At 38.8% G+C, this 23,861-nt stretch overlaps 1 protein-coding gene across 4 annotated transcripts in view; it reads right to left on the bottom strand.

Annotated features, from left to right (window-relative positions):
* The window catches only part of LOC134211396 (ras-like GTP-binding protein Rho1), an 80,284-nt gene that overhangs the window by 26,131 nt on the left and 30,292 nt on the right, over positions 1 to 23,861 (bottom strand). For 3 of the 4 annotated variants that reach the window (XM_062688205.1, XM_062688208.1, XM_062688206.1), the window contains one exon: positions 16,874 to 17,034. In XM_062688205.1, the coding sequence (XP_062544189.1) occupies positions 16,874 to 17,034 (161 nt within the window). Of the gene's footprint in view, positions 1 to 16,873; positions 17,035 to 17,592; positions 17,790 to 23,861 lie in introns of those variants that run through there. The other variant, XM_062688207.1, reaches the window with a different exon arrangement.

Consider the following 23,861-nt stretch of genomic DNA (forward strand, 5'->3'; position numbering starts at 1 on the left):
GAATTTCTAAGAAAATCGCAATTTTCTGCAACACTGTTTATTCAAAAGAAAGTTCGCACAAAATTTGACCCTAGTTGATGTTTTCCGATCTGGGAAAAACTGTCCAAACTTTTTTTGTCTAAGTTTAAATTAAAAATTAGAATTTTCCATTAGGGGAGTGTAGGGTAAAATAGTCCTTTAAAAATAAATGTCAAAAAAATACATCATTTTTTTATGTGAGTTCTTGCAGAAAATACATAAGTTAAAAAAACTGTTTCTTCTTCCTTTCAATTCATCTATGTTTTTCGTCTCAATAGATACGTATATCCTTTGCTGATCTATATTAGATAGCAAACTATTTGCAGAACAATTTTCAACAGAAGTAAAATAGGACCAAAATAAGTGCCTTAAACATTAGCACGTCTTTCGCAAACTGAAACAAAAATGAACGGATTCGACGAAAGTGCTTGTTGATTTTTTTTTTTAATCAGCTACAATTACTGTGGGTACCGGTACTGATGTTGCTTTCACAGCTTTGCGAAAAAAAAAACAATTATTCAATTTCGTAGCGTTTAAACATAGCTTGTTGGTGGAGCTGCTTCTCAGATTATATTTTTCTTTTGTACCTACTTGCATCAGGTTACCATAGGCTTGTTTTTGTAGCTTGTAACGATTGTTCGGTATTCATAACTCTCTTTCATCCTCCATCATTATCAATTTAAACCAAATTCTGCAAGTTTATTGTGCAAAAACGTCAAACCGTGTACCATTTATACATTTTGAATTACTAACCTTCAGACTGCTAGCTAATATTACAGAGATACAATCTGAATAGTATGTTTGACTTTATGGACTATAAATCGGGTGTATATATTTTCAAGGGTTGGACAATTTTATCTCATAGGTATTGGAATACCCTCGATTCTATGTTTACACAACTGTGTGAAAAACACTCCAAAGTTTAACAAAGTTGCATTCATTTTGCACAATACGGGAAAAACCTTTTTTTTCTACAACGAGCTGATTTTTACACGGAGAGCGTAACAATGTAATGTGTATACTATTGAATAGGATAGAGTATCAATTGTCAGACGATTTAAAAACACACCCCTCATGAAAATTCTTCAAATTTTAGGATACACGTTTTTACACTCATGGATAAAGTATATAAATTGTAGATCACTTAATGAATTAATTAAAAGATTACCAAGCAAAACTGTTTTATTCTCGGCTTAATTTACACCACCTGAAAGTGCTTGAGTACCTCAACAAGACTGTGTAGTTGATTGTAAAAAGGATGCCTTAAATATCAGCCTTTTCCTCTTGAAATCTTTACTAACCTTATATGAACATATTTCCAACCAACCATAAGGTGTGGTTTGCTAAGAAGTAGTACTTGGGTAGTAACAGATTGCAATACTTTTTGAGAAATCTATCTATTGCTTTTTCACCGAGAAATAGACTACCGTGTTGAAGTACCAAAACAAATGTTCACACTTCCGAATGGATGGAAACTAGCTAAAGCATTGGATTGTGCTTTACGTCGTTCTTGAACCATCGTTCTTGCAGTTAAGACATCACTCATATATGGAGGAACTGGTGGGAATATATTTTGGTGGGACAATATTTTTGAACGGGAGTTTAAGACGGCGCTAAGTTTACAATACCTCCGCCGGAATATTATAGAAATGACATGACTAGTTGACCAGTTCACGTTATTTTTTGAGATTGAGAGATTGTGAAGGATTTAATTGTTGACAGATAAAAACCATAAAAATACTAAGCTTGGAAGAATTTCGAAGCAAACTAGCAAAATCACTAGATTAGTTGCCAGTTGGGTAGGAATAATCAAATCTAAGAAGTGTGGTTACGATTATCTTGTTTCGTAATATTATTTATATTTGGAGATCTATTTTACCCCTCTCTCCCCATACCAATATTTTGCCAAATAGTTTCATCTACATATAGAAAGTAAGTTTCAGCCAGATGCTGAAACATCGATAAAATGGAGTTGCGATTCTCACAAACTGGCTTGCAAACAAACAGTGCAATGTGCAGAAACTCATATTTTAATGGATTGTTCTTAAGTCGGCGCACTGAAATAAGTTTCAATAAGTTTGATGTATATTCTGCTTACGCTCATATATAAAAATTTATGAATTTTTGACATTTTATTTTTACAAGGCTATTTTACCCAATTTACCGAAATTGCTCATTTGTCGTTAAGAATAATTTTTTTTCCGCATAGCTGTAAAAGCAACATCACTACCGGTACCCACATTAATTGTAGCTTATTAAAAAAAATATCAACAAGCACGTTCGCCGAATTCGTTCATTTTTGTTTCAGTTTGCGAAAGACGTGCTAATGTTTAAGGCACTTATTTTGGTTCTATTTTACTTCTGTTGAAAATTGTTCTGCAAATAGTTTGCTATCTAATATAGATCAGCGGAGGATATACGTATCTATTAAGACGAAAAATATAGATGAATTGAAAGAAAGAAGAAAAAGTGTTTTAAACTTATGTATTTTCGTGCGGTAAGACGCGGGCTACAAAGCAAGACCATGCTGAGGGTGGCTGGGTTCGATTCCCGGTGCCGGTCTAGGCAATTTTCGGATTGGAAATTGTCTCGACTTCCCTGGGCATAAACTATCAATGAACACTAAGCTGCGAGGCGGCTCTGTCCCAGTGTGGGGATGTAATGCCAATAAGAAGAAGAAGAAGATTTTCTGCTAGAACTCACATAAAAAAATTATGTATTTTTTGACATTTATTTTTAAAGGACTATTTTACCCTACACTCCCCTAATAGAAAATTCTGATTTTTAATTTCAACTTAGACAAAAAAGTTTGGACAGTTTTCACCAGATCGGAAAACATCAACATAAGTAGGGTCGAAATTTGTGCGAACTTTCTTAAGAATAAACATTGTTGCAGAAAATTGTGATTTTCTTAGATATTCTTGAGTTGGCGCTTCTGGATTATATATGAGATAAAAGCTCTTTAGTTCCTTTATTGCACTATGGGTTTAGTATTTTGTCCTATATTTGTTGGTGAAATATATTCCCTTCGGAAAAATGACCATTTTCATCGAAAAAGTCCATTTTCTTCCAAAGGGAAACAATTGTATAACCATATCAACCACTTGGTATAAAGTACTAATTGAGTACAATATGTGTGCAAAATTTAAATAAAATCCGTCACTCATTGCCAAAGTTATTGCATTTTTTTGGTTTTGGCGATTTGTGAACAATAATTTTTGAAGGGCCGTTTTACCCCACTTCCCCTCAATGAAAAAATCTGAAAATTTGCAAAATGCCTTCTCTTACATATATGAACAAACCCTGAAAATTTCATCCAAATCGGAGAACATCGTTGCAACCTCCCTTGGAAAGGGGGTCGCGCTTCTCGCGAACTGGCTCTTAATTTCAACAACTTTCTTTTTCTGAATACATCCTTTTCTATTTGATTGATTTTTTTTCATGGGGTCAACTGTGTTAAGTTAAATACAAAGACCAGAAACAAGCAAAACAATCGAGTAAAAAGCGGCCTCAGTGTAAGTAAAGAACATAGGTAGTAGAAAAGGATACCTATCCAAGAGATTCATGCTGAAGTAATTAATAATAATAACAGTAATGTCATTGCATTAGCGAATGACAGTTCAAATACTACGAATAACCCATACATTTATGAGCAGATGAGCGCCAATCACGTTGAATATAATTTCTGTCTGGCTGTTCTCTTGCCGAATGGAAATACCACCCTTTCTGTTATTACTGGGCACTTCTGAGAACGCCGGCCGCAAAACTGCATCATAAGCTGCAGACTTCGATTTTTTTTATCGGAGAGTGATTCAATTAGAAAGGAATTTCAAAAATGTTCTCTCCTCGCATCGAACTCCCGAAGTCTCAACAATGAACAAGTGGGGGCTGTCGGGTCCGGCTTTTCTTCGCGCTGTACGTTATAGTATGATATCTACATCTGCTAATATGGTAATAAACAACGGGAACGATCGACTCTATTCGATTGACCTAGAAGAAAATATCGAACGTCGAATGATGATGATGACGGAAGAAAGCTAAATACAGCGGCCAAACAAACACTGACCAAATGGCTGTAATTATCTGGTTTTATGATACGGTTGGGGTAGGAAATCACTCGAGGTAGAAAACAAAAAAGCTTTATATCTAAAGGGTTTATGTTGCGTTATTTGGTTCTCATTAGTATGAGCACAGAGGAACAGACGCTACACTAGGAACAAATTGCAATCAAAATTATCATCCCAGAAACGCTAGCGTTTTTCTTCATGCGAAGAAATTTTTGAAACTCTTCTTAAATTTTTTGAAATCAATTGAAATAAAAACAATTAGCTATTTGGGGTTGGATTTTTGCAATAGCAAGTTTGTTCTTCAAAAATCCCTAGTCAATAAGCCGCTTATAAACGAACAAAGTTGCAACATATTATTTGCAGTAAAATATCATAAACATCATGTTTCACATGAACAAGGCGAGAGACTGTTTCCGCCTTAAACATTTAAATATTCAGTGCACGCTGGAATTAAATGATCAAAAGAAACTGCTTCAGTAACAACGGAGCAAATGTCTATCCGACTGTTTTAATTTACATCTGACGGTTTCAAGGGTGAATTTATTCAGTAAAATGGAAAGTATTGCCCGGGTGTACGATAGTCAATTATCCCAGATTACATACTTAAAATAGTTTACAGTCTACGCAGGGCCGGATTTATGGGGGGGCCGGGGGGGCCGTGGCCCCGGGCCCCCACAAATCTTATGTACCAAAACCAACCTTTTTTGTACATTTTGGGCCCCCATACCGTCGGCCTGGGCCCCCTTCCGGCTAAATCCGGTCCTGGTCTACGGTAATTTTTACCGAACTTTCAACAGCTGAACGTTCGGTAATCAGTTCGGTAAACGAAACGATTACAGTTCGTTCGGTAGTTTAATTTTATGTGGATCTGTCAAAATGAACCGTACAGTTCGGTAATTTAAAAAGAAAAACTACCGAACTTTTTCGGTACTTTTTCGGAACTACTTTTTTTGTTTTGGAAGGGAATAAAGGTATGAATGTTCAATGTTTTCAATTATAGTTTAATGAAACAAAATACAGTTGCGGTTTCAAAAATATGATTTTATTCAATTTGCCTTCCACATTTCCCATACACGGTACAACGGGTAAAAAACGCATTTCAATTCTTGTTTCACACTAAAGGATTCTATAACCACACGCGATGTCTCCGTTGCTGGGCGACTGCAATTCTGTCGCCATTATTATGAAAACGTTAATAGAACATTGCGACCTAAGTACAGTCGCATCGCGTGTGTTTTGGGGGCATTTAATCTCCGCTTTGAAGAATCCCGAACGCATGATTTTTTCAGACAAAAAATTCACTGAATGACGATCCTGAAAAGAAAATATTGAGTTGAAATACAAACCGAGTTGATCGTCAACAAAAATACCTTTTATGATTTCTCCTATCGGCGCCCGTGCGTGATTTTCCATAAAGGAGACAATTGTTGACCGTTCCTTACAAAAAATAAATCACCCGCCAGCTGCAAACACTTTCGGATTCGTATCAATAATGGCTTTAACAATTTGACAGTTAAACCTCGTTTACCGTAGTTCAGTAAAAAAAAAATTCTACAGTTTGTTCGGTACTTATTTTACCATATACTGCAATAACCTGAGTTCTCCGAACAAACTGTAACTTCGGTTACCGAATTCAGTCAAATAAATCTGGAGTTACAGTTTGTTCGGTAATATTTTACCAATATCCGGTAAAATAAGTCAAACCAACCGACCTTACTGTAATTTTTAATGTTTACCGAAGTTTTTCGTCAAAAAAATTACCGAACAGCGAAATCTATTTTAAGTGTGTACATGTTAACCAGTTACCACTTTTCAAACAAAAAACAAATCCGAAAATCCCATCTATAGTCTATTGTGGCTATCTATTTTCACGAATTGGAATGAAAATATTGTCGAATTTCTTTCTCGCTTGAATGCATAGCCGTAGGGTATTAGTCAGCGGTTCTCTTCTTTCAAGTTCGTACGAACGTACCTTCGCTGCCAATACGCCACACTACGGTCATTAGTTATCTAGGGAGCAACAGCGTTTCACTGCGCTCCACTAGCGTACACTGTTTGTTGGACTGAATGGCGACGACGAACACGACCGCGAGGAAGAAGCAAAATGTAAACGAAACGTAAGGCGCTATCTGTGTATGTCGCGTGTTGGTTTACTCACCTATAGCTATAGCAGGTAAACCAACAGAGTGGAGTACCTCTACCTCAACCGTTTAATCGAACGGATATCGCGTAGGTTGCAAAGAGGTGTGTGCGTTTCCTCGCGGAACAAGTGAATGCAAAAGCGATTAATTTGCCAGAAAAGAGTTGAGTGGAACTATTTTGAATCACCAACATTACACGGAATTCGCTTTGATCCCAGTGGTCGATCCTTGTTTACTAAACACTTGGGACAATTTTGCGTTAAAAATTCCCATCCATGGGAAGGGTAGAACGCATACACCGTCGCCATCATCAGTGTTTCATGCGCTGCTCATATTCATTCTGCACACAATCAGTCGCGGCGTGACTTTTGCGAATGGCAAACTCTCTCGCCGTCAGAAATACGGCAGTTGTAGATATGTGGGTATGGTCGGGGGAAAAATAACCCGAAGACGAAAACGTCCACAAGTAGCGGCTAAAAGTCGTCGTCGACGACGTTCAAGAGCAGAAAATACAAGAGGCAAATTCCCTTGGAGTTTCTTTTTCTTGCGCTGTCTTAGCGTTGCTGATTGAATGCTCGTTTGGAGCCGCTCCCCTTTGTCCACAAAGGGGCCCCCATCACCATGCTAGAAGGTTTTTCACAGAACAGTTCCTTTCCGATGTTAGCAGCAAAATATGAGTTTAATTTGTTCGAATTGAGAATTATCTTTCTCTGAGTATACAAGGTTGGGGCATAGATGAAATCATTTATAAAGCTCGAACTAGCATGCCTTTCTCTTAAATTTAATATTCAACAATATGTAAAAAAAAATAGGCTGCTCTAAGCACTAGGGATCTATGAAAGTATGGGATGGAAACTTTGAAGTGACATTTTATTGTATGTTTGGATGACTCCAGAATATTTTTTTTATATCAGGTTATCATCCCGAATACAGGATGGTAGACCGGTCTAAGACTACGCGCCGTACCTGGAAGTGGCACTTCGTCCGAAAGAGCAGATAAGTGCGGCCTTTTTGTAAATTACTGGAGAGACATTCGATCCTAGGTTTTGGTAGCACCAAAGCTTGTGCGAGATTGCTGCAACAACGCACTAAGGAGGTATTGTGATGAACCTAAGAGCATGCGAGCAGGACAATATTATAGTTCAGGATCGCCAGGAGATCCAGGAGGAGAATTACCAATTGGAAAATAACAAAACCCATGAAGTTGATTAACGACCAGGAGAGCTTCTTACACACGTTGGTGAGGTACTGGATAAGACGCTGGGCAATTACAATCAAGATTTTGGCGGATGAGATTCTGCTGGAGGATTACAGAAAAGGCGATAAACTGGATGTTTGCAATGCAGCAACTACCGCGCAATAACATTCCCCATCGTCGCCTATTCTTTCAAATGTAATGCCGTCCGCTAACACCAATTGCAAGAGATCTCGTGGGAATCACGAGATCTCTTGGTACATATACAGTTTGATACAGATACAGTTTGCCCACACATCAAAATATGATGTAATATGATGAAGTAATACGAAGTCTTCAAAGCCGTATATGACACAATCGGTCTATTGTGATCCCAGATATACTACAGTCAACAATCCACATCTCAATATTGAAGCAAATATCGATATAAGGAGAGATCATGAAGTAGAAGAAAAATTGAAATGGGAACTAGATCGAAAATAGCTCGTTGCTATCGGTTGTTGTTGTCGGTTGTTGCATAAGCTGGCGCATTTGATTTGAAGTTAAGGTGATTATACAACAAAGTCACAAGTCGGCCATCTTGGAAACCACGTGCTGTTTGCCGAAAATTTTCAAGAGCACGAGTTGAGAGAACCATAACATGCATATGGGGTAAAACAATGGCAGATTATTTATTAATTTATGATGCGAAATCGACTTAATTTTTATTACTGTACAAACATTATTACGCAAGATTTGGGCTTTTGGAAATGGGAGTATATAAACATGTGGTGAATTTGAAATTCACCACGGGATCAATTGTATAATCACCTTAATATGGGGGTTTCAGCCGAAATATATGGGAAAATACACCTCTGTTACTATTTCGTCCAAGAAATTGGATGAAGAGCTCGATCGAGCACAGATTTTCAGGAATTGAAGTTAACTTGCCAAAGAAACAATTCCACAAAAAATTCTACTATGATTAAAACGATTTTAAATAAGATTGGCTAATTTATTTGGAGTTGGGTTGAGCACTTTGAAATTCATTAACTGCCATGAAAATTCCTGAACAATAATTCCTGAAAATCTGGGCTCGATCGGGCTCTTTCATCCAATTTCCTGGACGAAATAGTAACAGAGGTGTATTTTCCCATATATTTCGGCTGAAACCCCCATATTAACTTCAAATCAAATGCGCCAGCTTATGCAACAACCGATCAGGCTGAAATTTTTAGAGAATGATTTTTTTACCCTAATGCACAATCCTGGGGGTGCCCCATAGAATTCAACAACCTTTTTGCCTTTCTCGTACAACTAAGTTGTGCCGAAAGGCTATCATTTCACTCCGAACACGAACTTTTTTAGAAGCCTCTGAGACCCATAGTATTATATACCAATCGACTCAGCTCGACAAGCTGAGCACATGTCTGTCTGTCCGTGTGTATGTGTGTACACAAAAGCTATAAAAAAACATTAGACAACTTTTCGTATAGTAATCCTTGACCGATTTTCTCGCAACCAGTTTCATTCGACAGGGGACAAAGCCTTGTTGATCACTATAACGATTTATAACGATCAGTCATTGCGTTTCAAAGTTATGAAGAAAATGGTGCATCGGACCATATAAACCCCATATAAGGTTGGAGTCTTAACTAAATGCGAGAAAGGCATCACCAACGCTAGGTGGATTAATCTGGGTTTTTTCTCCTTATACTAGGCTGGGCCAGTCTAATGACCAGAACCAGGGAATCAATATTCGAGCAACGCCTAACAATATACTCTTTGTCGTCAACCGAGTTTGTTACTGACAAACGCACTTCGCAACAAGCCTTTATCAGAACTCGAACACAATATGACAAGAATCATTTCCATTGGATGGTCCGATATTTCCGAAAATACGATGCTATTTTCGTAATCAGAGTTAGATTCTCGAATATTTTTATAAAAGCAGAAACTACAATATCATAAAATCGAAATTTGCTGTAAAGATAATGCAAAATAACGGTATGAAAAGTAAGCAACAAAATTGTCTTCTTTTTTGTTTCTGACAAAAATTTTCGAATCTTTGTCATTATTATCTACGACAAAAACAAAGCTTTGTCGTTGATTCTCTTTTGTCGCTTGTTTCGCGACAATTCCCTGAACCTAAACACATCGACATAGGGAGGATATCGAAATGTAGAAAGCAAAAGTGTATGTAGACTGTAGAGTGAAGGGACCGAGAAAATCATCGACATAGGGAGAGATATCGAGATATAGAACATCAAATTGGTCAAGGCTACAACAGATTGTGTAGTTCGAGTTTAGAGGGAAGCTAAGTAGAATGGACTAGACATCAGTAAAGGCGTACAAGTTTTTGATTTTACTGCCAGTAGAGATTTTTTTTTTTAATTTTGTATTAGGACAATTAAAAATGTAAGTTTTAATCAGTCTGTACAGTCATACACTCTAAATAATCATCACGTCATATTCACGTGAAAAATCACGTAACTGATCTGTCTTGAACAAACTACGATTGTTACGTGACGTTAGTAATATTCACCTGGAATTCACGTAACTTTTACTAAAAATCTTGGGGAATATGTTTGTATGTACACCAGTTCTTTTTTACACGGGTGGGTTTCAGTCGTTTAGCGTCGATGAAACTATGAGTTAACCCCATGAAAAAAATCACAAAAAATCAAAGAAAATTCAGGTGGTATTTAAAAAGCTGGGAAAAATCAGGTTAACTGGGAAATTAAAGAATACCAACCGTGTTAAAAAAATATTGGGTGTACTCGTAAACAATTTAAGTGAGATTGTGTTAGTGCGATTGCAGCTTCGGCATTTACGGAAGACCAGCATGGTAAACAATTTTCACGTCAGATTTACCTGAAAACAAACGTGGTTATCATCCACCATACTTTTCACGTGAGATTGACTTGACAATCACGTAAGAATGAATGACACTTAACCTAAACATAATTAAGCTGCGCAGAGGTAAGCGATTTTTTAGGTGAAACTAGGCGAGAATTTTCAGAACCTGCAATTCCCTGCTTGGAAAAAAATATCAACGGAAGTCGCATGATATTTAGAAGATTTGTAGAAAAGTGATATGGAAGAAGCTTAAGCTACAAGAAGTCTAGAAATACAGTTTTTCGGTAGCATTAGTACAACATTTTTATTTCAGATTTCAATTTCCAAGGGTGGAGAAAGAAACTAGTTTCAACATTTCTGACCAAATCTGATGACGTCATTCCTCATCAAATGCATTTCAACGCATCAAGCGTATCAACAACGCGAAGAGGTCTCCTATTTACGGCTGCGGGCAGTAACTAACTTATTTTGCATTCATTAAAAACAAAACAATTTTGCAATATATTTCAAAGCATATACTGCCGTTAAATGCATAACTGTCCCATGTACATAGGAAATCCCAGCAAACATGGGACAAATATGCGTATGACGGCAGTATAGTGGTTACCTGATATCATGTAGCTTTCACTAAAAGTTCACGTAACCAGTACGTATAAATCACGTAAGGTTCACCTGATCAAACACGTAAACTACTTTCAAACTTCACGTCATTAGTACTGGAAAATCCAGTCAGATTCACCTGATAAATCACGTAACTCAACGAAGCTAAATTTTGTTCAGGTTACATGCCATTCAGGTCACTCTTACGTGAAAAGTGTGGTGGATGAGAACCACATTTGTTTTCAGGTAAACACGACGTGAAGATTTTTCAGAGTGTAGCAAATACAAACAAATACAGTAATATTCCGAATTTATCACCCCCTGGTGAATTTTAGGGTGGCAAAATCGGAAAAAATATTTTTAATTTTTTAATTTGTTTCACAAATATGGATCAGTTCATGTCTTGGGAAGGCAAAATACATGATCGGAACCTATAATTTCTTGTCGAAAAAGCATAACAAATTCTTAACAGATACTCATAAATGATTCATAATAAACCACAGGTGGTGCAAGTTATGTCATTAAAATCGTTGTTATGGTATTATTTACAAAAATAAAATGACTATTTTGTTTGTATTCCACTAGAGATACTATCAGAAGTTCCTGCTAAGATTCCTCTAAGACGATTTACTAGACAACATCCTGGAACAACAGCTCCCAAGGGCTCTTCCTGGGATACAATTGAAGTTTGTTCGAAAGTTCCATACAGGATTTGACTTGATATTCAATCTAGACCTGTGCGCTGATTGAAATTTTATTAGCGTGGGGGTGGCGTGATAGATCATTTCGCTGATGATTGGTGGAGCCGTGAATTAATTTCGTGCATTAGAAATTTTGAGCAATGTATCCGGAATTCCTCCAGAATTTCTCTGTAAGTTCCTCCAGGAATTCTTCCGCGAATTCCTCCAGGAATTCCTCCGCAAGTTCCTCTAAGAGTTCCTCCGGAAGTTCCTCCAGCAGCTCTACCGCAAGTTTCTCGAGGTATTCCTCCCGGAATTTCTTCCAGGAATTCTTCCGTAAATTCCAGGAATTCCTCCGGAAATACTTCCAGAAGTTCATCCAGGATTTTTGATATTGGAAATTGTCTCAACTTCCTTGGGCATAAAAATATCATGATATACGAATGCAAAAATGGTAACTTGGCTTAGAAACCTCGCAGTTAATAACTGTGGAAGTGCTTAATGAACACCAAGCTGCGAGGCGGCTTTGTCCCAGTGTGGGGATGTAATGCCAATAAGAAGAAGAAGAAGAAGAAGAAATTTGTCCGTTAATTATTCCAAAAATATCCAAAAATTCCCCTATTTCCTTGGTGATTTCTTTAGCAATTCACTTAGGAATTCTCTTAGCAATATCTACGTCTCCTTTCCTAGAACTTCCACCAGAAAATCATTCAGAAATTCCACCAAGCTTTCTTCATTAATTACTTCCAGGTCTTTCCAGAAATTCCCTTTGAATTTCTTCAGTAGCTAACGTGGATTTCTTCGATAGCCACCTCCTACTCACGCTCCGGGAACTCTTCCGCAAATTCATCCAAGAGCTCTCCCGGATAATTGTTCAGGGATTCGAAAATTCTCCTTGAGAGAAATTCCTATTCCAATGCCTATTTCTCCGGATATTCTTCCGAAAATTTCATCAAAACTCTTTCGGAGTTACCTCCAAAAATTCCACTTATTCACACATTCCGCAATTCTTCTGGGAATTTTTTAATTACTTCTCCCGGAAGATCCTGCCGGAATTCTCAAAGTACCTCGGGCACTTCGCCTAAAATTTCTACAAAAAATCATTTAAAAAGCCCTTCAGGATTTCCCAAAAATTACTTCCAGGAATTCGCAGCAATATCTTGAAACAATAACCCTGGACAATCTTCTAGAAAATCTCCCAAAAAAATCCGTCAAGAACGCTCCATGCGTTGATGATGCATTTTGACTTGTTTTACACAGGCTTTGCGATAAAATCTTTGTCTCCAACAAATAAGGCAAATGAGCTTGTCTATATGGACTGCCTCTACAATTCTGTTTTCATCACACTTGTATCAGGTCGTGATGAGTTTGTTTTCGTGGCTTGTAACGATTGTAAGAGACTTATGCCTCGTCTATCGTCATTATCGTTTTTCAATTGTAATTAAAACTGATTCCTCAAACTCTGCGTTTACTTCTTTGATTTGATGAGATGAAGAGCTTTTCTTGCAATACCTCGAATTATTTTGTTTATAAGCTTGAGCGGCCGAAAACATTTCAAGACTTTTTTGGCTACGGAATGAAATTGACCAAAATGTCTCGATAAGAGGAATATGAAGGCGATTGGTAGTTAGAGGCCTTTCAATTAAATTCACCCTTTTGTCACCCTTTTGTTTGAGATGAAAATATGTTCAGTGAGATGGAAAACGTACTATGATAACAATGCTGTTCAACATTTTAATTGTTGATCAGGGCCGGATTTAGCCGGAGGGGGGCCCGGAGCCAACAGTTTGTGGGGGCGCCAAAATGTACAAAAAGGTTAGTTTTGGTACATAATATTTGTGGAGGTCCGGGGCGACTAACGAGTCGTCGGAATAGTAAGGTCCGGATAAGCGAGGGAATACTGTACTCATTTTTTGTTCACTTTTAGATTGGGTTTCAATAATGAAATTGAAAATAGAAACTATTCAGTCATAAATAACATATTCAAAATAATAAAAGTATGTAGGAGTATAGTATAGGAGTAAAGTATCATTTACTCATCCATTTTACTCCGGGCTACCGCGTTGTTCAAAAGAAGGAAACATTTACCTAACATTTGAACATGAAACATTTACGCCACATCCCAATTCATCCCAATTAGTTCGGACAATAATTGCGTGCTACAAAGGAGGCATTCACTCTCTCGCATTGTTTCTGGGCAAGCATGCTTTACAAGAAGGTGACATTTACTCTCCCATCTTATTCCGATCAAGTGCATAATTTGAAAGAAAAAAGTAAATTGACTATCTCGCCTTGTCTCGGGCAAGTGCGTATATTGTATTTACCGCACATTATTAATTACTGAAGATATTAACGCATTTAGTAAACGTGGCGCTCCCCACAGAAAACGACGCACCGCACTTTTTGCTACTCGTATACTCGATTCTTATTCTCCGCTGGTCTCTAAACATCGTCTCTGGCATTCGCTCTTTTGCATTATCCTGAGCGCTCCCGATTCAAATATTAGGATAATTGTTAGCATATGCTTGGGCTGCAAAATGGTGAGTTGACATCAAGGAAGGAGCGCCCAACAGAGCTCTGGTCCCCACAAGTCATGCTTCCACGGGTCGTCCGATGACAAAAGATCGCCAGCTAAGGGTTGTGTACTTAGCTGGTAGTGCAGCCTGGGCACTGTTGTCCTTCTGACATCAGTTAGAGTGAGAAGGTACGCCTCGAGCGTTTGTTCACCTGGAGGTGCGGCTCAAACAGCGTCTGCCTGGTACCCAGCGGGTCAGCTATACCTAAGGTGGCAGCCCCACCATCGCGATGTAGGTAACGCGACCCCGGTAAGGTAGCTTACTGAAGCCTCTCAAATACCACGAAAAATGGAGATAGAAGAAAAAGAGAACGTTATTTTTGGCAACCGACCCGGCAACGAAATAAGGACTCTGATTGGAAACTCGGTACCTGGAATGTCAGGACCCTAAATGAACCTGGACGAGTGAGCCTTCTGGCTCGCGAACTGCAGAAGGTTGGCGTGAACGTGGCCGCTGTTCAAGAAGTCCGATGGCCCAGATCCGGAGAACGTGAATTCCGAGCCGTGGACCCCACGACCAACACTGCATTCAAGTATAACATCTATCACAGCGGCGGTGAAAAAGCAGAGCATGGAGTTGGTTTCGTAGTGATGGGCAAGCAGATGAAGCGAGTGATGCGGTGGAAACTAAGACGCTAACGCTCAGGTCGGTAGAGAGGACTTTTTCCGTCCCATAATCGGTAGGGAGAGCCTTCACTCCGCTACCAATGCCAACAGCCTACGGCTAGTAAGCTTCGCTGCTGCCAGAGGGATGGCCATCAGTAGCACCTACTTTGCACGAAAGTATATCCGAAAGCACACCTGGAGACACCCAAATGGTGAAACTTGCATTTAGATAGACCATGTTCTGGTGGATGAGCGCCATTTCTCGGATGTTATCGATGTGCGGACATTCAGAGGTCCGAACATTGACTCTGATCACTACCTCGTTGTCAGTAAAATTCGATCACGGTTGTCAACTGTATCAAACGAAAGATCACATCGAACGAAGCGTTACAATATCCAGCGATTGTCGGCGGAAGGAGTATCGGCTGAGTACCGACAGAAGCTCGACGAACGGATAAGTGCAATCAACGTTAGCGACAACATCAACGATCTATGGGGCGGTGAGCACAAGAGGCGACCCAGGACGGGTTGGTTCGATGTGGAGTGTCAGAGATTGACAGACGAGAAGCACGTTGCCAGAAGCCGGATGTTGGTGTCGGGTACCCGATCGAATAGAGATCGGTACAAAGAAGCAAGAGCAGCCGAAAAACGAACCCACCGCAGGAAGAAAAAAGAGTAGTGAAAGTAGTAAAAGTATTAGTGACGTGCGATAATGATGTTACCCGCGAGGTGAAAAGGCGTATTGCAGCTGCAAATAGGGCTTATTACGGACTTCGTAACCAGCTTAAGTCTCGTAGTCTGCAAACGAAAACAGAACTCGCGCTGTATACTACTCTGATTCTTCCGGTGGCTTTATACGGCCATGAGACATGGACGTTGAAGGAGTCTGATCAGAGACCTCTCGGAGTGTTTGAGCGTAAGGTGCTGCGGACAGTACTCGGCGGTAAACAGGAGAACGGTATCTGGCGGCGTCGCATGAATAACGAATTGTACCAGGTGTATAAAGGGCTGGATATTATTAAGCTTATACAACACGGCAGACTACGGTGGGCTGGTCACGTTGTTCGTATGCCGGAAGAACGTCAAGCAAAGATAATATTTAGTAGAGAACCCGGAAGAGGCCTCAGGCTTCGTGGAAGGCCGCGTACACGACGGATTTTTGCAGTTGAAGAGGACCTGAGGGCGCTCAATGTTCAGGGCGACTGGAAGCGATTGGCCCAGGATCGAGTCCAGTGGAGAAGGATACTCCATTTGGCGTAGGTTCATCGAAGAGCTGTAGCCCATCAAGTATCAAGTAGTGTTAGCATATGCAAAAGTAATAATTAAAATTAGAGCATAATATATTTATATGATTTTCAGGGTAATGGGGTACTGGCGTTCGGGGTAGTGACATTCGGGGCAGTGACATTCGATTTAATGTCATAGAACCCATACAATTAGTTTATGTACTACAATAGTTGAATTCAGGGATTTTAAAAAATATTATTCTCCCTTGTTGTTAATCTCGCCACTGAACTATCAATTTTATGAACAAGCCACTGAATTAATCGCAGCTGTAAGTGAAACAAATAAGAATACATAAGAATATATAATTATGAATTTATATAAAGTCGAATCAATAGTCAATAAATAAATAACAAATAATAATAAAAGGGACGAAGATCTCAGGGGGTCTACTATAGGGCAAATTCAGGCAGACTTTGGAATGTAATTTCAACGAATAACGTCGTGTATTAGAGTGTTTCATATATGTATCATCATGGAGAGACGCAGAACTTATCATTACATATCACGCAAAATAAATATTTTGAAAATTCTGCTCCCTTTGGCAGGAAGAGCAAAATTTTGCTACTAGTAGGTCCACTATTGGGCATTTTATCCTAGATAAAGAAAAAATATAAATTTTGTTTTATTAGGCAATCTATATTTAACTTCCGAGTGAATCCAAATTGGATTCTATATTCAATTTGTTACTGAATAAAAGCGTTCGCTACAAAAACGAAACGGCACTGTAATGTCCCATGGATGGACTGACACATCGCACTAACGACCAATAAATAACCCCACTCCATTCCATTCCGATACACGGAGGACAATATTGATTGATAATAATGATACCGATTCTAATCCTACAGTTCAGAAGAGGGACTCACCTGTTTTCCGTCGACCTCGATGTCGGCCACATAGTTCTCGAATACCGTGGGCACGTACACCTCCGGGAACTGATCCTTGCTGAAGACGATCAGCAGACACGTCTTACCGCAGGCACCGTCGCCGACAATCACGAGCTTCTTCCGGATGGCTGCCATAGGTTCTGAACGACGTGATAGTTACCGATGGAAAATCCGGTACGAAGCAGTTTCGGCAGTCGTCGCGTGATCCAACGGAGTCAGGATTCAGACCCAGACGATGATGAAGCGCAAAGATTCCGGAGAATATGTGTGCAAATATTCCAATTCCGATCCAGAGTGGGACGAACACGATGAAACACCGTCCGTCCGGTCCGTGTCCGTTGGGAGTGTTGGGGAGTCGATGGAAGTATGAGTGATGGTGACGACGATGGCGATGATGGGGCACAGACACAGACACACAGACGCAACACCACCAGTTTAGAGATGGTTGGTTAAATATTCCAATCAATTTTCGGCCGAACAGATTTTTCAACGTTGCATTTTCGGTCAGATTTTCCACACAAATCACACGCGATGACGATATTCCGGGAAAAGGAGAACAAGAGAAACAATTGTTAGGACAATTTAAACGTTGTTGCAAATACGATTCACTATCTTTTATCGCTTTTCGCTCATGAGAACCATGGCCATATAAATTTTCCACAATCTTCTCAAGCATAAAATTTTCTTCTGTCACTTACTCGATTTCTACTGCTAGGGAACTTCAAATCCGTATTAAAACTATGAAAGCACTTCAAAAATTGCTTCTTTTTGTTAAAATAACATAAAAAATTGAATAACTACTGGTAGATTAATAAGTAGAATAAAAAGGCTGCTGTGATGGAGATGATGAACAACGCCTACTGCCTGAGTGGTAAGATTTTCTCCTTTTGACGACGAAACAAAACGGTCGTCGGTCACCCTCCGTAGTTATAGGATAGGGGTGTGCGCTCATCGTTGCCTTGCCTTGATGTCAGGGGTCGTTCACTAATTACGTAAGAATTCATTTCATGTTCAAAAACCTTCTCTCACCCACCCTAAATATGTTTTCCATACAAAATTGAAGCAAAATATTTTGTATGGTAGCAAAATACAACTAACATTTTTACGTAATTTGTGTCTGACCCTTATCCGTTGTCTGACACGGCACTCTTCGCTCTCTTGTAAACAGCACTCACACTCTGTTGCACTCATATACACGTCTTCCAGCTGGGTGACGGACGACGGCTGTTGATATAAATGACACAGCACCAGATCAGACACCGCTGCAGACACATCAAGGCATGCCGATGATCACGAAAACCACCCTCAACAAGGTATAAAATGGCGAATGAGTGTTTTATCCAAATAGTCACTCACTCTCGCCCTTGCATCATTGTTTTCAACTCGAAAGTTGAAACGTCAGAAAAAGCCTATTCATTTTCTTGTGGTTGGCAGTGCGATCGCTGCTGATGAAAAGGGGCTATAAGAAACTAGAGGTGCCCATTTATTTAGGTCTGTCTCACTTGGAGAATAAATTAAACTGAAATTAAACTTAAAAGTGATATTTCAACAATTATCAAATAACCCTCACAGATTACTTTTGACAGATATAGAATCATTTTTCATCGATGTCTTATTGGAATTGCTCCAGGTAGTTAGGAATGTTTATTGAGCGAAATCATCAAATTTTTCAAAATTAATTTAAATAAAGCTTAAAATAGCACCAACATTTGGATTTAGACTCAGTTTTAATAAAAGATTAAAATAGTCAGCAAAATCAATTTTGAGAAACCTAATAATTTCGCGTATTAAACACTCATTAGTTCTAACTTGATTTTAGTAGTTAAGAGTTAACTGCCAAGCAGTCAAATTTTCAAAAACTTTTAAAATGGATTTAAAAGGGTCTATGAGTGTGAAAAAATATGTTGTAACTCAGAAAAAGGTTAAGAAAATTATTTTGAGCTTTTTAGTGGAATGTCTTCACTGGTCATAAGACGAGTTTGTGCCTTCTCATTTAATTCCACCACTTGATTGTACCTTGACAGATACGTGTTTCGACCTCAACAGTAAGGTCGTCTTCAGTGTCTCGTACTTGTCTTTTTTTAACTCAAATCTTTAAAGTGACAGTTCAATTATTGTCGAATAACCCTGCTCGCAGAGCAAGATTACTTTTGACAGATACATTTTTTCATCGATGTCTTATTGCAGTGGTTCTCAACCTTTTTCTTGAGAGGTACCCCTTCGTACTTTGGCACTAATTAAGGTACCCCCTATTTTTTAACTTGAAAGGCGGCTTGGAAAGGACGCCTCTGAGCTCTTTTGAAAGTAGGCTTCCAAGCCCATGCTACAAGGCGCTTCAAGACCTCTGTGCTTACAAATAGTTTTGGTTGGTTTGGTGGTTTCGGAAAATAATTCCCCAAATGTCATAGTTTTCGAAACTCCTCCTTAACGACATTGCTTTGAAAAACAAATACGATGCAAGACAGAGATAACTTGGATGCATACTTTTGGACGCTCGTTGCCAATCTGGCTCTCACTCATTGGTTCTGAAACTCATCTTACGAAGCGTTTAATTTCGTGATTCTAAGTCTCTTGAAAGTATGCTTCCAAGCCTCTTGAAAGAATAATTCCTAGCCCTTTGAAGGGAGGCTTCCAAGCTTCTTGAAAGGGGCTTCCGAATCTTTTGGAATTAGGCTTGGCTTTTGAAAAGAGGCTTCTGAGCCTTTTATTAAGAGGCTTCCGAGCCTCTTTAATGGTGTTTTCGAGCCACATAAAAATAGGCTCGAAAACATTTGCATCTTGAAAGGACGCTTTGAAGATTCTTGAAAGGAGACTTGCGAGCCTCTTGAAAGGAATTTTCCGAATCTTTTGAAAGGATTGTTTCCAAGGCTCTTGAAAGCAAGCTTCCAGGCATCTTGAACAAGTCTTACAGGCCTCTCGGAAGGAGGCTTCCAAACCACTTTAAAGGAGGCTTCCGAGTCTCTTGAAAATATACTTCCAAGCCTCTTAAAAGTAGGCTTACGAGACTCTTGAAAGAAGGCTTCCGAGTCGCTTTAAAGAAGGCTTCCGGGCTTCTTGAAAGGAGGCTTCCGAGCCTCTTAAACGTAAGGGAGCTTTCGGGGTTGAAGATTTAAAATCAGGTTTCCAGCTTTCGAACTGCTTGGAATGCTTCTGAGGAGGACATAAAGATTCTTCCGAGCCTCTTGAAAGGAGGCAGCTCAGAGGCCTTGGAAGAAGGCTTCCGAAAAACGTAGATAAATTTGCTTTGATTTACTGATCGTTATGATTATTATGTACAAGACAAAGCTTTGAAATAATAAAATAAACAATTATTAAAACATTATCAATAAATTGTAATACGTCCGGCATTACTCATTTTTGTCCGAGGAACTCCCTGGGGCCAGCGAAGGTACCCCCAGGGGTACATGTACCCCTGGTTGAGAACCGCCGTCTTATTGGAATTGCTGGGTAGCAACAGCCATTCGTATGACCGGATGATTTTTAAATTTTCGAGCTGTCACTTTCAAGTTTAATTCTCCAAATGAGACAGACCCCGAGTAACGTGATTGACGATAATTTGAAACCACTAGGAGCAAAAATGAACGTTTTACCAGTCTAATTTCCATATAAAAAGCGGGGACGCAACCAAACGATCCCATTCTTTGCACAGTTCATTGGGGTCCCAAAACGGTTCAGAAAAACCTTGATTTCACTTGATTTGATGAAGTTGCGTTTTTCCATACAGCTGCGCCCCACTTTCTGTTGCGAAAGCTTCATTTACAATTCGGTGAATAGTTCATAGCCAAGCAGGAGCGACGACCTCGATACCATACTCTGTTATGAACTAGCCTTGCATAAGAGGTAAAATATCAAAAAATTACACCTAAAATTAATATCCATAATACTTCAGACTTAACATACTTAGGTATTTCAATACCAAACAAACAATAATTTGTGATGCGTTTGGTATTGTAATAACAGGGTGTCTACTAATCAATATATTCCATCGGAAAATCCTCCGGAAATGATTACAAAACCCGCATAGAAATAAATCGTATGCTGAATATTTAATATTATAAGTATTTCATTCCGCTTGTAATCATCATTAGCTGTACGATACATGTCATGGGGGCGACAACGGATTTTTTTCATATGGAGTTTGGCAAGTATGACAATACCCTCTTATTTGGCGCATAAATTTATACTCCAATGTCAAAATGCTCATATACTATCATAAATTGTCGCGGTATTTGTGAAAATGTGTATTGTTTACCGTTTTTATAAGAGGGAGTGGTGTCGAAAGCACATATTAAATTAAAGTTAGCAACGAACAAAAATACACCAAATCAGTAAAAATGTAGTGTTTTCACTTTGTTCCTTACGCGAAATATGCAGATAAATAATTATATTAGTAGAATAAACTCTGTGCTGAGCAGAAACAGTTGTTTCTGGCTTTATCTAAACTTTGTGCGTTTCAGAACATTCTCACTCACTGCAGTGTTTATTTTTCATAGACTACGGCGTAGTGTTACTGCCGTCGGCATTCGCTTGATTGGTGGCAACAAACATTTGACACCTTGGCACCCGCCTGATACATGTGCAATCATATGATATGATTAAGTCAATCAAATCATTGACAGATTGTACATCTTATAATAAAGATACCTGGGTGTAGTTTTACCAAATTAGGCATCCATAAGGCGAAATATATGTTATTATTGAACGCTATTGAGTTTCGCTCAGATCAATGACTGACTTAGTTAGTTCTGGATTAATTAATATCGAGGACTCTGGCAATTACGAGTACAATATATGCAACCAGCGTTTCGGTTGTTACTAAACATGTCACAATCGCTATTCAATCCGACCAGCGCCTTATAGATAGGCAGCATGAAGTACAGTGCGTTATCATTCGTTGAGTTGTCATTCAACCCATGATATCCGCCTTTGGGTAGGCAATTATTTTTTCACTTTCACGGTAAATCGTCGTGGGAAGCTGAGTAGTTTTATCTCGTTTTAAATACTGGAGTCTGTAAAAAATGTCCTTATAACTAAGGAAGGGTCAAAATCTCACTGTAGGTGGATTAATCTGGGTTTTTTTTCGTACAATTTGTACGACCACGCATCAATCAAGAATAGAGAGCCCAATTTTTGCTAATTTATATTTGCTTTTTTTATTCTTTTTACGAGGAAAAATGTTATGATGAAATTGGAATGCTTTGAAAATCAAAACTCAATCTTTTCGATGAAATGGTTTTTCGTACAATTTGCATGGAATTTAAAAATATTGAACAAAGTTGTAAAAAATGGGGTTGTATACAAGACACGGCCGCCCGACGTAAACTACGTAATACCGCAGATAAAACCAAATATAGGGACCCCACTGTCTAGCCCCTGGGCCACCCCATTCATACACCCCAGTTAAACAATTGATAATACCCTAAAAGTAGGCAATTACCAAGGATTGGGACGCGCAGCATAGGAGATGCATGATACATGATAGAACTGAAATTTTCAATAGTTTAGCGTTGATACTCAACAGTTTCAATACTACTGGCAAACTGGTGGAGAGTTTGCGAATCGATTGATATATAAATCTTTCAAATCCATTGAAAGATAAAGGACCTATTAATGTTACAAATCTTACATGATTTCATGGCGGTCCTCAATTTTGAAATTTTTATTTTACACCCTGTATCCGAGTCTTCCCCTTAGACGTAATTTACGTCAAAAAAATGGGAGATCATTCTGAAGAACCGATTTGTTGTTTTTTAGATGAATTGTGAACGCAAAAAATCATGAATCGATAATGAAGTTTTTTACAGTCAGCGTCGAGTGGAAAATATTACGCCTCAACGAATTCTTCCGTAATAAATATCAATACCAGTGAAATATTTCAAATGTGGAAATCAGCAGGTAAGCAAATTATGTTTTAAAGTACATATTGCATTATGATATAACAAAAAAACGTTCGCTTTCAGAAAGCAAGACGTCGGCTTGGATGTTGATTCCATCTGCTTGCCACGTAACGATATACGACAATTGTCATGGATCAAGTGCTCAAAAGAACCTAATCCGGAAATTCAAAACTTTTTAAAGATGTACACTGCCGCTAACCGCAACTCGAGCACATCTATATATGGGCCTCCATATACAGATGTGCTCGACTTGCGGTTAGCGGTAGTACAATCCTTGAAAGAAAAACGGTGCCACAAATTATAAAATTTTAACTCTCAATAAAATGTGGAATTCTACTCACAAGTTGACAATCTTGGTAAATGTTGATGAAATAAAATGTTGATGTTAAACTGAACATGTATGTTATCGTGTTTTATTGGTCATACAACAAGCAAACAGGAAGAATGATGAATATTGTGGTATTATCCGAGTTCGTTAAACACACTTTTACTACAATTGTTATTTTATTTGTACTTCCGGTATCAACAACCGCACGATGGAGCTATCGTAATTAACTAACTTCCCAGCATCATTTTAGATCCCCCGCTTGCTATGATTATTCATACATAATCACCACATCTTCCTTTTTCCGGGGTATTCCTGCTTATTAATTCTCGGTAGAATGAATAACGTAGTCCTGCTGCCATGATGGTTGACGGATATGACGACAAGGTCGAGCTTCGTTAGGTGATTCTGGTTTTTGGAGTTGAGTGGTCGTTGATTCATTACTGTTGGGACACCCTACTAACTGCGGGGCCATATCCTCTTGAGCCGAAATTTTCTTCACGTGAGCCACATTTCTTTCAATCATCCTTCCTGAAATGGGGTCTGATATTTTTAACTTATTTCCAATTCGGTCCATTACTTTGTAGATAGTTTTGTCGAATGTAGGGGTAAGCTTTCCAGTTGAAATAAGGTTTTGTAATAGAATCTTATCTCCCACATTAATATCTGCTGGTTTAGCATGGCGTTTTGAGTCTTCTCTCTCTTTTCCTTTATGTTTCAGTATAATGTCTCTATCATGAACGCC

Source organism: Armigeres subalbatus, chromosome 2 (assembly GCF_024139115.2).
Source record: "Armigeres subalbatus isolate Guangzhou_Male chromosome 2, GZ_Asu_2, whole genome shotgun sequence".
Classification (NCBI taxonomy): Eukaryota; Metazoa; Arthropoda; class Insecta; order Diptera; family Culicidae; genus Armigeres; species Armigeres subalbatus.